The sequence below is a fragment of the Engystomops pustulosus genome, chromosome 6 (genome assembly GCF_040894005.1).
Source record: "Engystomops pustulosus chromosome 6, aEngPut4.maternal, whole genome shotgun sequence".
Classification (NCBI taxonomy): Eukaryota; Metazoa; Chordata; class Amphibia; order Anura; family Leptodactylidae; genus Engystomops; species Engystomops pustulosus.
The window spans coordinates 129,754,253-129,772,442 of NC_092416.1; the positions used below are offsets into that span (position 1 = coordinate 129,754,253).

General features: G+C 39.3%; 1 protein-coding gene across 1 annotated transcript in view; it reads right to left on the minus strand.

Annotated features, from left to right (window-relative positions):
• Window positions 1-17,983, minus strand: part of LOC140064274 (cadherin-like protein 26) — a 62,055-nt gene extending 44,072 nt beyond the window's left edge. Inside the window, exon 1 of the mRNA XM_072110994.1 lies at window positions 17,722-17,983. Within this exon, the coding sequence (XP_071967095.1) occupies window positions 17,722-17,763 (42 nt within the window). The 5' untranslated portion in view covers window positions 17,764-17,983. The remainder of the gene's footprint in view (window positions 1-17,721) is intronic.
• Window positions 17,984-18,190: the final 207 nt, after the last annotated feature.

Here is an 18,190-nt window from a genome sequence, read left to right on the forward strand (position 1 = left end):
AGTCTGCAATACTCAGTGATGATCATAGCACTTCTGGCTCCTTATCATAATTACACAAATTGATTTTAGAAGGAAGGAGGATGGATAACATATTTAAGACAATTACCACAAACACAGTGCATGTCCCTGGTTTATCATGCTTGATTTCAATGGTAGATTTCCTTTAATACTTTAATATTTGTCAAAATGAATGTAGGTTATTGGTTTAGTTGACATAGTGAGTCAGTCTCCTCCCACAAAATACAAAAATCTTAATGCTTTCTATAGTCAACTGCCCCTTCTCCTTTGAGCTACCTTTAATTTTTAGGCTTTGCTGGAGGATGTTATTGGAATTGAAGTTTTAGTAATATTTTCCACCCCTCTTCATTTATAGTAAACACAAAAGAAAATGCCCTTCTATCTTATGTAATTATTGTAAAACTTCACAACATTTTTGGGCGTCTCAGCCAGACTATACAGTTCTAGGTAGTTAAAGGCTCAAGGCAATGACTTGTATTATATAAGGGCCCCATGTGGCCCTACCGGCCTTTCATGTCTGCAGAGGTGTGCCAGACGTCGACATGTCACAACCCGTCCTCGCTCATAAATCATGTCTTAATAGGAAACAAACCTATAATTATGTCTGGGGATGATGCCTTCTTTAGCATTAACAAAAAACTATAGAAAGCATTACACCATGTTCCATACAACCCTGCGGCAAAAATTCTCTTGAATGTCCTGTCATTACAGGATTACCTGTACAGATGGGAGTTGCGTACCCGTGATGAACGTCGCCGTAAAACGATCATTATCTTCGCCTTACTTGATAACTTAATCTATGTCAATCACAGTCATTGTCAAAAAACACCATTAAGCCCAATGGTCTTTTCAGTTTGAAGAACGGTACTTTATAGGTACTTTTGAGTGGCATGGACAAGTGAAACATAAACGTATATATTATATTCAGTATAATCCTCACAAAAGGACCCGCCTTTCCCAGGAATCACACTGTATTTATGGGTCAACCATGTAACAATGGTTGGATTCTCTGGAAAGACATGTTTATGCAACAATATGCGTTTTTGTGAATGACAGAGGTTTCTGACCCAACTAGATGCGCAAATGACAAAAGAGATATTTAAAAGAAAATAAATAAATGCCACATATGAACATAGAAACTTTGTAAGAACATTGTAAGAAAACATACATTTTATTTCTGTCTATGTGTGGCCTTGTTTTGCCGAAGTTGTGGTGTATTTGCTGTTTTGCTATTTCATTCCATTGCGTCCAAAGGAACATAGGAAATTGCACTTAGACATTGAAAAAGTCACTTAGACATCGATCCTGTTTGCACTGAAGTAATTAAACTTGCATAGCCAAGTTTTCACAATAGGACTTAATTAATGTATAGCTACAAAGACAGACATAGAACTGTCGCAAGGAGCCTACCTAATGATTTATTACCCCCATAGAATCTTGCGGCTTTGGCAATTTTCACTGTTTACACATCAAATTGTATTCTGTTGCTGTATACAATATGTCTTCTATGCAGACCTACGTATCTCCATAGTTACAGACTACAAACAAACCATGTTTAATCCTACTTGGTGACTGTTAAATGCTGCTGACTGAACTCTCAATTCTAATTTTATATTCTAATACATACTTGAAACAAATGCCAAATAAAACACAAATTAAACTAAATAAATGCCAACATACAGTGCATCACATTTGTAGGGTGGATTCACACTTTGCATCCAATATAATGTACAGCACAAAAAGGAACACCAGGACTCCCAATTCTTCATTACATTTCCATTGTAATGCTGCTATCTTTGCAATAATTATAGTAAAGTGGCAGAGTCTAATATGGGGGTCCATATGCTTCTCATAAATGTAAAAAAAAAAAAACTAAAGTATTATACATCTGTTTGTTGCAGTTTAGCATCATTGTCCAGCATGATCAAACCTATGGCCATCATGCAGTGGTCAGAGAGAAGCCAAAGAAATGTGATACAAGTTATTGCATTGTCTAAATTTAGTAACAAGAGCAGTAACTGTGGATAGCTGCCTATGTCAATAAGAAGAAGCTAATTCACTACAACATAATAACTGTTTCTTAGGAGAAGTAAATTTTAGTGCCAATATTTACATATGGATGGGCAAAAGCAAACAGATTCCAGACCCAACTTGTAGAACATAAGGTGGAACTGCTGATCTGTTCTTAAAATTTTTAAGGGTCAAAAGAACTTTCACATTGTATTATTACAAATGTCATTAAATCTTTAGCTGTAATGTTTGTCACTGTATCTTTAAAGCATAACTAAAATTGTCTAAAATATCTCTGTGTCCTTTTACCTCTGCTTGCCTTCCTTATTTAAACAGTGTGCTTATCCGCTTTCCTTCCTTTTACACCACTGACAACTGACAGATAAAAGAACCTGATAAAGTGACTGAACTCTTTACAAACAGTCCCTGCATAGTCTACTTTTTTGGAATGTGTATGTAACTGTGGGGGAAGGGGGGGCAGGATATTAGGTAATTTACCAAAATATATATGTCACCTGTAAAAAAGGCACTAGGAGCTGCTTACTTAAAGGGGTATTCTTTTCTGGGCACTCACATTCAGTTTCATTAACCCCTTAAGGACGGAGGGTTTTCCGGCTCATTTCTCGCTCTCCAACTTCAAAAATCCATAACTTTTTCATTTTTCCGTGTACAGACCTGTGTGAGGGCTTATTTTGTGCGTAACAAATTTTACTTTCCCGTAATGTTATTTATTTTAACATGCCGTGTACTGCGAAGCTGAAAAAAAATTCCAAATGTGGAAAAATTGAAAAAAAAACGCACGTGCGTCACGTTCTTGTGGGCTCAGTTTTTACGACTTTCACTCTTCGCTCCAAATAATACGCCTACTTTATTCTTTGGTTCGGTGCGATCGCGGTGATACCAAATTTATATAGGTTTTATTGTGTTTTAATACATTTTCAAAAATTAAACGAATGTGTACAAAAAAGAAAAAAAAATTTTTGCCATCTTCTGACGCTAATAACTTTTTCATACTTTGGCGCACAGAGATGTGTGAGGGGTCCTTTTTTGCAAAATGAGGCGACGTTTTCATTGCTACCATTTTGAGGTCGGTGCGACATTTTGATCATTTTTTATTTCATTTTTTATGTTATGTAAAAAGGTGTAAAAGTCGCATTTCGGACATTTGGGCGCCATTTCCCGCCTCGGAGGTCACCGCCGCCTGTAACCGTTTTAATATTTTGATAGATCGGGCATTTTGGGAAGCGGCGATACCTAATATGTTAGTGATTTTTACTGTTTATTATGTTTTATATCCGTTCTAGGGAAAGGGGGGTGATTTGAACTTTTAATATTTTATTAATTTTTTTTATTTTTTAAACTTTTTTTTTTATTTTTTTTTTCACTATCTTTTAGACCATCTAGGGTACATTAACCCTAGATGGTCAGATCGCTCCTACCATATACTGCAATACTTCTGTATTGCAATATATGGCATTTTTGCAGCACATTCATTACAATGAGCCACTGGCTCATTGTAACGAATCTGCAGCTGCCAGATAGCCTCGTGTCAAAAGAAGACACGAGGCTACCATGGCAACCGATCGCCGCCCCCCGATGACGTTCGGGGGCGTGGCGATCGAAAAAAAGATGGCGGCGCCCGCGCGCCGCCGTCTTTTAAACGCCGCCGGCGACTTTGCCGGCGCCGTTGAAGGGGTTAATAGCCGCGATCGGTGCAAGCACCGACCGCGGTTATTAGCGGTGGGGGTTTTGCGCAATATGCAAAAACCCCCACCTTTGTATGAAGAGGACTCAGCCCGTGAGCCCTCTTCATACATCCCTTATACCTCTGCGCCGTAGAGCTACGGCGCAGAGCGTTAAGGGGTTAATCTGCCATATATAAACATTTCTTCAATTAGATGTTATCAAAAAAAATTACCTGTGTGAAGATAATTTCTCATAAATGTAGTCATTTTGTCCCTTAGAAACGAAATAGCTTCCTCGGATACGGCCACCTCTGCCCGAGAGATTGCACAAATAAACAAAAAGGTTTACTATATAAAATGTCCGGGAGTTACTACATGTCCCACAGCCGTCCTGTGGTAATGATTGCTGAATCCAGGAGGCCAGGCCGGACTCTATATCGCAAGTCTGGCCACCGCTGCCAGAGTGTGACGTGGTCGTATCCGAGGAAGCCATCTCGTTTCTAAGGGACAGAATGACTACATTTATGAGAAATTATCTTCACACAGGAACATTTTTTTTAATAACATCCAATTGAAGAAATGTTTATATATGCAAGATTAGTGAAACTGAATGTGAGTGCCCAGACCAGAATACCCCTTTAAGTAAGCAGCTGCTGGTGCTACAACAGACGCCGCAGAGTTACACCTCCAACAACGCTAGCAGACACTTCCACGATGTACAATAGAAATGCCAGACCGCGCTGTAAGTGGTCGCGCGTATTCATGAGGGGGAGGGATTAGCCGCGTGAAGCTCTGCAGTCACCGTCGGCCTATGGTGTGGGAGGGGTTGTCCGGGGGAGAAGCAGCGTCTCAGGCCGTCCCCTCATGAATACGCCCGGTCCGGCATTTCTATTGTACATCGCGGCAGTGTCTACTAGCATTATCCGCGATTTCCGATAACACTAGCAGGGTAACACTGCTACATCTATTGTAGCACTAAGAGCTGCTTACTTTGGTAAGCAGCTCCTAGTGCTTTTTATATGGATGATAGATCCTCTTTAAAAAAAATTATGTTCTAGACAAGGAAAAAGTCATTTCTAGATTGCTTATTTATCTGAGTAAACTGAGATTCAAATACGCTGAGAGAAAGAGTAGAAACAAGACACGGATATTGGTGAAAGGTATGCTTAGTTATGCTTTATGTCCTGCAGGTGTGTAAAGGTGAAACAGCATAGAGCTTATAAACTGTAACTTTTTACCATACAGTATGTATAAAGTATTCAATATAATGATTACATATGGTACCAAAATAATGCTTTCGCGTTATTTTTAAGGTTCAATTAACAGGTGTTTTTGTATTTTATAATATAAGCCTAGGCTACCAATCATTATGTATTATCTGACAATATTGTGGCTGTGTAACATTACCAGCTGATTTTATGGAATTGGCATTGGGATATTTACTGTATATTGTCTACTTTTATAGATGGTAATTTACTATGAACTGTTTATCCTTTATGCAATCTACTGAACATTTACAAGATTGTCCGAGGGAACACTAAAACAAATAACTACAACATTCCAATACATTATTTAAAAGAGGTGACAAAATAAAGGCCGTAACATGGCTGAAAGAGTATGGATTTAGTATACGTACAACTGTAATTTAATGTATTGTTCCTGGCAGACTATGTAATTGTAACATGATTACATGGAAACTTGCTTAGTGACATCTCTGTTCAATCATTTATGACTTACAAATTGCCATCTTTATCAAGAACGAGCTTCAATTATTTTATTCTGAAACACCAAATATTTGATAGTTGTAGCAATTACCGTAATTCAGTGGTTTCTCACCTGTGGTTCTCTCGCCAATGCCAAACTACCAGCGACTGTCAAGACATGTTTTGAGTTGTGTTTTTTGAACAATTGATAAGCCACAGACTATTTAGTAACCACTTATCTCTGCATCTATTTTTCAAGTTAAAAAAAAGTTATAACTTTTTATTTTCACCATAGCTGCATTTTCTGCATTTATTGTGGAACCCAAATAACATGAAAACTTTATTCTCTGGGTAAGTGCACATACAGCAAGACCAGATTTATAAGCCCTTTCATTTAAATGACCTTCATTTGCATAATGAAATACTTTTGGGGGGAAAACTTTTTCCATTACTGCCTTCCGAGTGCCATAACTTAAATTAAGCATAACATAAATGCTTTGTCAAAGTGCCTGTGGAAGGGCTTATTTTTTTTTTTTTTTTGCATAAAGACCTGTAGTATTTATGTGTTCACATCGGGGGTTCATGAAGCTTTTCGATTTTGTTTGATATAATTTTTTTGTGAGATGGTTGATTTACAAATGTCAATTTGGGCACTTTTTTTTAAATAAGGGGAGTAGTGTAGGTATTTATGTTTAAGTCTGTGTGTTTTTAATTTTTTTTTTTCATAAACTTTATTTCCTTCTTTTACTACTTTATTTTATAATGTACTGCACTACCAATTTAGTGCAGTGCATTATGCTGTCAGTTTCTGACAGCATACGTTTACTAGAGGGATACTACGGGTTAAACACCCAGGAGCTTTTCCAATCCAAACACCCTGGCAGCAGCTGCAGGGTTAGCAAGGTATCACAGCAGAAGAAGTACCCTTAATGACTGCCACAAAAACCCTATATGGAAGTTATAAAGGGTTAAGAATACGTTGGATTTGAGTGCCTGTGAGTTATATGACACATATACACTCACCGGCCACTTTATTAGGTACACCATGCTAGTAACGGGTTGGACCCCCTTTTGCCTTCAGAACTGCCTCAATTATTCGTGGCATAGATTCAACAAGGTGCTGGAAGCATTCCTCAGAGATTTTGGTCCATATTGACATGATGGCATCACACAGTTGCCGCAGATTTGTCGGCTGCACATCCATGATGCGAATCTCCCGTTCCACCACATCCCAAAGATGCTCTATTGGATTGAGATCTGGTGACTGTGGAGGCCATTTGAGTACAGTGAACTCACTGTCATGTTCAAGTCAACCAGTCTGAGATGATTCCAGCTTTATGACATGGCGCATTATCCTGCTGAAAGTAGCCATCAGATGTTGGGTACATTGTGGTCATAAAGGGATGGACATGGTCAGCAGCAATACTCAGGTAGGCTGTGGCGTTGCAACGATGCTCAATTGCTATCAAGGGGCCCAAAGAGTGCCAAGAAAATATTCCCCACACCATGACACCACCCCCACCAGCCTGAACCGTTGATACAAGGCAGGATGGATCCATGCTTTCATGTTGTTGACGGCAAATTCTGACCCTACCATCGGATTGTCGCAGCAGAAATCGAGACTCATCAGACCAGGCAACGTTTTTCCAATCTTCTACTGTCCAATTTCGATGAGCTTGTGCAAATTGTAGCCTCAGTTTCCTGTTCTTAGCTGAAAGGAGTGGCACCCGGTGTGGTCTTCTGCTGCTGTAGCCCATCTGCCTCACAGTTCGACGTACTGTGCATTCAGAGATGCTCTTCTGCCTACCTTGGTTTTAACGGGTGGCGATTTTAGTCCCTGTTTCCTTTCTATCAGCTCAAACCAGTCTGCCCATTCTCCTCTGACCTCTGGCATCAACAACATCAACACGCCCACAGAACTGCCGCTCACTGGATTTTTTTCTTTTTCTGACCATTCTCTGTAAACCCTAGAGATGGTTGTGCGTGAAAATCCCAGTAGATCAGCAGTTTCTGAAATACTCAGACCAGCCCTTCTGGCACCAACAACCATGCCACGTTCAAAGGCACTCAAATCACCTTTCTTCTCCATACTGATGCTCGGTTTGAACTGCAGGAGATTGTCTTGACCATGTCTACATGCCTAAATGCACTGAGTTGCCGCCATGTGATTGGCTGATTAGAAATTAAGTGTTAACGAGCAGTTGGACAGGTGTACCTAATAAAGTGGCCGGTAAGTGTATAATAATGGTTATTCTGGCTACACTACAACTATATCTGGAGAAAACCAAATTGCAGCACAGCCAAAATGTGCTCAACCTCATATAAACTCAATATAATGGTATAGATAAAACTTTACCTCTGGGTAGAAAATTCACAAGTTCCTGAGAACAATTACATAATAATAAAGAAATAGATATTCAAATTTGACCTAGATAAAGTACCCCAATTCACAGTTTTTGTAATATTGATATTTAGCTTATTTACATTTGATAGATGATGGCTAGAAAAGGCAGGTCAGTGGACAGTCCCACCAGACGACCAAGGAATCGTCCAGTGGTCCCTGTCAGTGGTGACATTAGCATCCAAGACATTGATACTATTTATAAAAAGTGGAGTACAGCTTAGTCATCTATTCTGGTAGCATTAAAACATCATTGCACAGCCTGTGTTTATCTACAGTAGCCTGGCAGAAGAGTTGGAAGAAAAGTGCAGCTGATGAAGGGCAGACAGGTAAGACTGAGGTTACTACACTGACTACGGTAAGGCTTAAGAGAGAAGACAGTTACAATAATTGCTACTGTGGAGTAATATGGGGGCACCATTACTATAATGGCTTCTGTCGGGGCATTGGTTGATGCATTGCTCTATTGGCTGAAATGGTGGTTTGGATCTAAGAAGAAAAAAAAGGAGAACTCCTTCAATCAAAGATGTCACCACATCCCTGTATTACCCATGAGATAATCTCTTCTGTGCTGTGACATGCTTTTGTTATTTCTCTGAAGGATAGCTATAGGGAGATTCTTTGTAATTAATTTTGACTGTATTGTTACAGGGAAAGTATATGGAGCTACAGCTGTGTCATGTATGTATTTAAAAAAAAAAAAAAAAAAATCACTGAAATCCCAGTGACAAAATTAGTGTGAATATATTCTTAGAAATGAAGCAAGACACGAATTGCCTAACAAGCAATTGTCTATATTTGAAGACTTCAGCTTGCTGTTAGTGAATGGGTACAGTCTTGCTTAAAACATTGCATAATCTACATTCATATTCAGTATGGATTTTTAGTTTGTGGATTCCATCCTTTGCATCTCACATGTTGTGCATGGTATATGTATATGTCCAATGAGAGCAGACCTCATGTGTAGCATTCCTGAAGAATGTGGAGTGGTCATGTTAAAACGTCCCAAATCACGTGGATGCTGCAGGCAATAAACCTCTACTGTTCAACCTTGTGTGCGCATAACAAGACGTGAAAACAGTGTGTCAGGAACATATATGCAGGCAGGCTTGGACCCTTAGATTTAGGATAGAGAGTGCCAGCAAACAGGAAATGGGTAGCCACTGAGGTTTGAGCCCCCTAATACTCACTAAAATTGTACAGTGACCTTCAAATAGTATAAATCATCCTCATTGATCTCCTCACACACATTGGGGAACATTTACTTACCAGTCTCTGGCGCGTTCCCCGATCTGGAATGTCCGACTGGAATGCACTGTGCCACAATTCACTTAGATTGTGCGCCCGATTTCCTGCATGTGTCGCTCCCCCCCCCCCCCCCCATTTCTGTTGCATGAAAAATGGCGGGATTGTGCCAAAATCTGATCGCATACGCCAAAATCCCCTTCTAAATACCTGTCCCAGCCGTGCAAAAACGTTGGACTATTCGAAGAAAGTGCAGTCCAAGGACTCTTTAATCCCCATTATACCAGTAAAACATTGAACATTTTTCCTCACTTTGCCCTGTTTCCCTATAGTAGGTCTCCTTCTCCACTTAATCAGTGTTGTCTGAGTGGTATGTGCTAGGTTTGCAAGAAAGGTAAATTTATAGGAATCAGATCTGAGATGCAGTAACACAGTGGAACCATGCGATTCTCACTCTTTGATAACCCAGTACTGTGACAATGAGGCTGCCGTGAGTGAAACCCCAACTTATGTAATATTGATAACCAATACTAGAGAAATGTTTACAAGATTTTCACAAAATGTAAAATTCTGAGACCCCCTTTACACTTAAACAGGATATAGTAAAATGTTCATCTGTTCCATCTGTCAATACACATGTACACAAGATGCCATTTTTGGACCTTTGAAGGTTCTCCAAAGGTACTGAACCGGCAATTTGAAAGTAGACAGTAGGAACACACCCTCCATTCCCCAAAGAATCTGATTCCATTACCACATGTAAAAAGTAAATTCCAGACTTGTAGTGTCTATAATATTCATACAGCCCATGTCCCATGGCAGTCTTAATCCGACCCTGTTGCTATGGTAATGATAAAAACAATGTTCACTATGAAGGTATATTGTTACTTTTAGTTCTCTCTAATATAAAATCTGCCAGGAGGTGAACACCTGAAATTTTCAGCCCAGATTGTGGTTCAGAAAATCACAGTAATTATCTGCACATCTGTCCAGTGATGTGGAGGGAGGAGATCTGTGCAAACCTTTTACTTTTGGAGAAATTAGAAGTAATTGTCCTTGCTATTACTGGCCCGAGCAGCATAAAATTGGGCCACACATAACTACATGATAAAGCAGACCTATGTAATCGAGGCTGTGATGAAAGTAGAAGTTTTACTTGCAGAACTTTCACAATATGTGAAAACACTTGGTCTTATCACCTGAGGCATGAATTCATAGAATATTTTTGTCTTAGCTTTACTTTGTTAAAAACATTCAATTACTAATCAAGCAAAACAATTATTATGTTTTAATTTCTTGTTGAATAGCTATTAAACACACAGAAACTGAAATGATATAGATATACTACTAATAATACTCTTTAAAAACTGTCAGCGGAAAGGCTCATTGGCTAACCCCATTTCTATGCATGCTTGGTTCTGTCCAGTCTGCCTGTATTTTCAGTGGGGGTATGGATATAAGCGACTGCTAGACACTGGCGGAAAATTCTGCTTGGATATGTCACAGGCAAGAGAAGTTGTCATGCAGTTCTTGAACCAGTTAAGACGATATGTGAGTAGCTTCCTAGTCTGCTTATTATTATAGTCAATGACTACTCTTCTAGTGCGTGAGACAAATGTATAGAGTGTATGAGCTTATACAGCTATGTCAGTGGATATGATTGTATATATGTTTTATAAATACATAGAATTTTTTTAGAATTAACATCCTCTACAAGTTACGCCCCTGTTTCTATGCCTATAAGGCTTGGTATGGGAAAGGCGGTGGACATCTGATTTGTATGACAATCTTCTCTCCCATATCAAAATACCCAACACATTACAAAGCTTCGTGTTTGATGTGAGATTTTTTTTTAAATTCTAGATATTTGATCTTTGCTGGCTGGAATTGTGTTCCCCTGACCCTACACCATCTTGAAGGTGAACAAGTTCTGCTTTCCCTTACAACCCTCTATGTCTCTAGTCTGGTATTATGTATAAGCGGGGCTTTAAGTAGTATTCTAGCGTATAGTAATGGTTGCCTAATTACAGAGATTATACTAAGGACCGACCACACAGACACAATTGTTACGGCTACTCCTGTGACCCATATTACGCTCCTTACCTGTCCCGGCTCCTGTCTCCTCTCCCACGGTCTTGTGCATGCGCTCCCGACTCCTAGGGCACGCGCACCTGTTTCAAATGATTTAAAAGGCTAGCGCGCCATTAATTGTCGCTAGCCATTTCCCAGAAGACTACTTAAGTCTGCCTCTCCCTGCAAACCCTGCCAGATCTTTGTGCTATATGCCTCTGAGAAAGCTTGTAATGTTGCCCTGTGCTCGTGTATTGACTTCCCATTATTATCCCAGACCTGTTCCCGTTTTATGCTCACTACCCCTTGCGCCTGACATCAATGAAGGAACACAGCTGATTGACATGCACTATGGCTGCTCCAACCAGCTTACTTAGAGTCTTATTGCAGATTGCACCACTCTTAGCAAATGTGCCCCTTTAAAAGGCTTCTTGCACATGAACATGCACCGTCCATAGAAAAAGACCTGTGTGCTGGCCAGATATCACGTACTGAGCACAGTGCAGTCTTATGTTGTGGTCAACCTAAGGCACATCTGAGTAATGATCACGTGTCTAACCAGCAACTTAATATGCAACATGCAACACCTGTGAGGGGATATTTTATTTCCAAGAAAAAGAAGTGAGAGTGAGATTATGCGGGGCATTTACACTGCGTAGGCAGCTCGTGCTGGCATATGATAAAGGCCATGCCCATACATCACTGCCGGGCAAAGCTACACCAGGCTCGTCCTGGCGTAGTTTGGGGTAAAACCTCTGAACCTGTTTGCAGGGTTTTAGAAAGTGTATGGGTAGTCATGGCCCTTGATGCCCCCTTCATTCGCACATGGTGTGGAGGTGGTGTAGTTATCACAATTTCTTGCGGTGTCTGAGAAAATGTGATTCTACACCAGAAAATCAATAAATGCCCCTCTATATGTGTATATAATATTTAAGTTAAACCGAAACAACTCTCTGATACAATAGTCATAGTGAGCATGCTCAAAACCCTTGCCAGATAGAAACAGTTGACTCACAAACAAATGTCAGCCAAGGTATCTGCATGGCCGTATCCACTGTTAACAAACATTAAAAGCCATGTTAACATAGTCCATCCCCTTTCTTAAGCACCTTTGTTTTGTTACTAAAACAGTTTTATTATTTGCCATAAGGTTTTGTCTGCATTATATTTCCTTCAAGGGTGTGTCATCCGATGTAAGAAGCACGTTTTTGCTTGCAAAATTTTGTACACATGTTCATCTAAATGACTCTACTACTGCCATCATATGACTCACTTGGGATCATTCACTTTGTCAATATTTGTACCAAATCAAACAGAAAATATATGAATATATGAAATAAGATTCCTATAGGCACATAGAGGGACATTTATTAAGCTGCCTAAGAGTAAGGATGTGCATAGTTGACCATGGCAAACAATTACAGCTCCCCTTTAAAATATTCATCAGCACTGGTAAAATGAAAGTTGGGATGTTATCAGTTGCTATGGGCAACTAAGCACATTATTACTCTTATAGGGAGCTTGATAAATAATTCTGTGAATCCTCCATGATCTCCAGCTGAGCATTCCATATCTTATTGTTGCGGGATATGTATAAACCACACTCTGACCCCAGATGACGCCACCTGTGCAAAAAGGTTTTGCAGCAGAAAGCTTCTGTGATATCATATATTGGGTAAACTATATATTTTACTACTATATGTACCTAAAAATGTATTTTTGCTTTAAAGTGTTTGCAGCTTTCTTTCATATTATTATTCACACTAATTTGTCTACAGTATGTTATGTATATTCTGGCTCAATTACTCAATTTGTGTAACTGCCATGTGATGCTCCGATTTGAATCCCATGTTATAACTGAATTTCTTTGAAATGTTTTATATTGGGGCTTAGATTTCTTTGCAGCCTCCAGGTTTGTAAAACGATACCTTTTCCAAGGCCCCTGGGTTTGTTTGAGTCCCTCTAGCTACACCCTTAAGCCATCATTATCATTCACACCCAAAATTCAAGGACATGCATACATTTAATCATACATTCACCACCAAAATTGAGCATGGATAAACCAGGGACATTTACTCATAGATCCAGGCACGGTGACTGTGGAAATCTTCTTCTTATTTTCGTTTTCCATGGCCTCCTCCTAAAATTAACTTTTAACATTATGCTAAGGAACCAGAAGGGCTCAGGGAGGAGTAACCCCAGTCCCTACAAGCTTCAGCTTCACAGGTTGTTACATTGTGATTTCTCATCACCTACCCTCTCCCTCTGCCTGCTGTAATCTCACACAGTGGGAGAGGGAGTGTTCCTGCATAATGTAGCAGCCTGTGAATCTGTAGCATGGTGGGGCTCTGGTAACACCCCAAGAGCCTTTCAGGCTCAGTAGTATAATTTTAAAAGTTGATTTTAACATAGTTGATTTAATATAACAAATATAAGAAGATTACCACGGTCACAGTGCCTGGATCTATGAGGAAGTGTCACTGATTTACCATGTTGGAGTTTGATTGTAGATTTCCTTTAAATATTGCAGGGTTTATGTTACAACTCACATAAGCATACATGACTGTAAAGCCCTCAGGACAAGTGTCCAATCACTGAGGTTCTTCCTTTATATAGTAACGCATGTTCTATTGTCTGTCTATTTCACAATTCTGCTGCAATGACAGGCTCGTATAATCCACCACAGCCCTATAAAACTGTAATAAATTATAATGTAGCTTAGAGTAATGATTTCCACAAGGGAGGTGGAACTTTACATCAGTGATGACAGCATGAAGGCTCCAACTTCTTAAATGAAAATCCATAGCAAAGTACCAAAACAGCAATTTAAAAAGTAACTCATTGCTCCCTCATCTGTCACAGCTCACAATCGTATCGACGTCCTGAGGACATCAATACACTAGAAAGAATTAGGGGAAATTGGGAATATTATTCTGGCTTCTCTTCAGTGTCCTCTGAAGAGGAAGAATTGCAGGGTCCAGAGCAGGAACACCAATGATAATTCAGTTCTGAATATTTATCAAAATACCATTGAGTGCGGCACATCCTGGACTACCTAGGACTGCAGAAGGAGGCCTATCTGGTAATCTCTGTGCTGAGGTGACAGCCTGGGTGCCAACAGAAGGGGCTCTGAGTGCCACCATTGGCACCCGTGCCATAGGTTTGCCAGCAATGGTCTATAGGATAGTACAGTCAGATCTACAGAATCATACTATGGGTATTTTTAGTCTGTACAGTTCCCATGGCACAGTCCTGCATAGTTGCTGTATACAGAACATTTTGACTGATTCTTATGTTTAGGTGCAATAGAGGAATAAAGAGAGTGCTTACAGGGTAGACAGAGTAGAAGATCTGAACAATACAATCTAAGGCTCTTATTTGACAGCAGTACTAAACACAACACTTTCGAAAGGGTCAATTTATGCACCCATTTCTTTAATAGAGCATAATGTCCATTTTGTTAAAAAGATAACTAGCATTCCTTTCATTTCATTCCTGTTATTTCACAGGCAGAAAAAAGCTAATTCCACACATAAGCCACTCATCTATTAAAAACATACACATTGCTAAAAAAAAAAGGATGCCAAACAATTCTGCCTTTAAAAAAAAAGTGTTTACAACTTAGTTTTTTTACAACTGAGAAATCGTTTGAGAAATTATGTCCTAATGCTTGAATTTTGGTTGTCAAAGAAAATGACAAGGGGCAAAAAACTGGAGGCTGCATTTTGCATAGAAATGGAGCAAAGTTCCACTGAGCAGGCCATCCAAAAAATCTCATATAATTTTACAGATTTGTACAAAATCTGAAATGTACAAAGATGTATGTGTCAGAAAAATAAATGCTTTAAAGGAAACCTATCACTTGAAGTGGCAGGTTCAGATGGAAATACCGAGCACCAGCTCAGGGTGAGCTGGTGCCGGAGCTTATTTTTGTTAGTGTTTTAAACCGCTGCATCGCGGTTTAAAACACTTTTTAAACTTTATAGCCAAAGCTGCTTCGGCGCAGGGAGGTACACGCTCGGTGCTTACCATGCACGCGGCTCTCCTTCACTTCCTATGTAGCCGCGCGCATGGTAAGCGCCGAGCGCGTACCTCCCTGCGCCGAAGCAGCTTTGGCTATAAAGTTTAAAAAGTATTTTAAACCGCGATACAGCGGTTTAAAACACTAACAAAAATAAGCTCCGGCACCAGCTCACCCTGAGCTGGTGCTCGGTATTTCCTTCTTATACCTGCCACTTCAAGTGGTAGGTTTCCTTTAATTGATACAACAGTGAGTAGAATACACCATGTACAGCCTTTTCCAGGCGTATGGCTCTGTATGATTCAATATTAATGAAAAACACAAAAGAAGATATTACATTAAAATAAGTGCTACTGCTATTTTTCAACATAAATAAAAACTGGCAAATTATTCTCCATTACTTAATGTGGATAAGACTGCTGTATATGTTTGCTTAAAGGCTAATACTACTTCTACACATACAGCCTAGAGTAGATGTATTCGTATGTTCATTTAAGGGATAGACACCTTGGAAGAATCAATGGATACAATGTAAGTAAATAAATACGAATGGATGAACATCCAGTTCTATCTTATACAGGTATAGTCTCTCCATTGTAATAGTGTTAGACAGACATACTGTTATAAAACTGATGTAGCGTAATAGTCTAATTGCCTTTATATCATCACTGCCAAACATGTATTATCACAGAGATCAGTAGTGTCAGAGCTGTACATGAAGATACGATTTGAAACAAGCTTTCAAGTTATGTTAAGATAGATAAAGTTATTCTAAAATCTGAACAGGTGGATGGTTTTCATAGGGGTAGTTACAAGTAAAGTGCTTTTCAGCAGCCCAGAAAATGTAGCTGTCACAGACACCACTGATGCATGTTACTTTGATCATGTTTCAGTACCTGTCTTCAGTCTACATGTAGGCTGTTCACTTCTATGGGAATGACAGACTGCTGTACTTGGCTATTCCTACAATACAGTGCCCTACATAGTTTATGGGATTTTTAAGAATTTACCAAGCATTTACAATTGAGGATATCAGGCATAACCTACCAACAACTTATTTCATGTACTGGACATACACTACAAATGGAACCTTGAAGCTATGGTAAATCATAAAATCCAAGTACAAAGTTCTTTTAACATGTTACTGTAAAATAGCCGTCTGCGCACATAATATAGGGAGATGTGTGCTGATAAGAAGGTTGTGACGATGAACACAGAGCAATAGGTCATTTTGCAGATCCTATGGAATATGGGTACTTTTTTCATATTGTAAATGCTAGAACAAAATAGTAATTTACTTGCCCTAAGAAGTGATGAGAGATGTTTCAATACTTGGGGATGGTTATGCATTACCATTTATGTTTCCGGTGCATAGTATGTGAATAGTTCACAAGGAAATGCAGATTTGTATCATTTTAAATACTGTAAATATGACTGTAGTATAACACATAAATGGAGAGAACATGGCAAGAAGTTTTTTTGTACTGAAGGCAATCAAAAGATTAGCTTAGAATGCTAGAAGCTGTAAAAGATTCTGGGTATTACAGTGCAGGCAACAGGGGCAGATGTCCAGGAGAAGACCCACAGTACCATTAGGTAAGTGGGCCTATAAGATTTCATGACAGGGTCAAGCAGATGAAGGTCTTAGCTTAAAGAGGGTTTCTAGAAAAAATTCACTGAGTAATGTAAGGATATTCATTCATTGTTGTAGCAGTTTTTAACCTCAAAACCACCAGGTATGGATTATAATGGGACCCAACCTTTAACAGGTAAGATGCTTCTCTTTTTAGTCCACTCCGGGTTTTGGCTTCAATAACTGCAACAATAAAACCTGAGTGAATGTCCTGGTCCTTAAAGGGGATGTAAACTTCTTCCCTATATAACGGAGAAGGTGTAAGTTAATAATCATTGGGTGTAATTGCTGCAAACCACAATAATTGGTAAAAGAGGGGACTGAAATCTCTCTAATCAATGAATGATCAGCTCGCCAATGGTTTCTATAGGGTTCCATATCAACACCCCATAGAAGTACACCGTGCCTGTCCTTGTGAATGGGGGATAAGTTATTTGTATGGGGCAACCCCTTTATCTTACTATGAGAGCTAAGCATTGTATTGTTGCACACATTGTAGAGAAGCCTGAATAATCTATTAGCAGATGGATCTAGGCATGTTCATATTATAAAAAGGTCAGCTTTCTCAGTATCTTGTAGACCTGACTAATTACATATAGTCTATTACATGTGTTACATGGAAAATGTGAAGGTCGAATCCAATGGAATTCAAACACAGAAACATACGAAACGTTGTGAAACTTGAGATCAGAGATTATTTTGAGGAAATACTAGATAACATGGAAGTAAAGATTCTAGAAAACACTTTACCAATTCCTTCATTTTTCTAACTGGTGAAACTACAACTCCCATCATATTGAGAAATGAGGCTTCACTACAAAGACGCAGCATTTAAGCCATATACGAATTGACATATATATTAAGCTTAAAACAAATCTATTTTTTTTACACCTTAAATAAAGAAGATACAAGTGAAGGGGATGTTATCTACTCACCACCAGCAGCAGCAGGATAAGCAATGGACACAAAATCCTCATTTTAATGTTTCTCCCTGCAAAGAAATCAAAAATGTTTCTTGTAGCCTGGAGTTGTGATCACTAGGTATTCCTCAACGCCCAGAGCTCCTCATTGAGACCAGTCAAACCAGATTCTGCACCCTCCTTCTGTCCCACCCCTGTAAATCCCTCTGCCCAGCTATAGCAGAATCCCCCTCAGAAAACAAGTAACACAAGCTTGTGTTAACCCGATCTTTGTGACAATTAGACACACCTTCCTTGCTGGTATGAGGACTGCTCCCTAGTAGTATAATGGCCCTTTAACTCCTGCCTTGCCAAAACTTGTCATGCAGGTCGACTGCTTTCTTTTGTTGCTTTTGAAAAATGCAGTTGATTTTCTTAGTGCATCTACTGTATCTATACCGAGTATCTGGGGTTTCAAGAGAAAATGTATAAAAAAACGTATAGT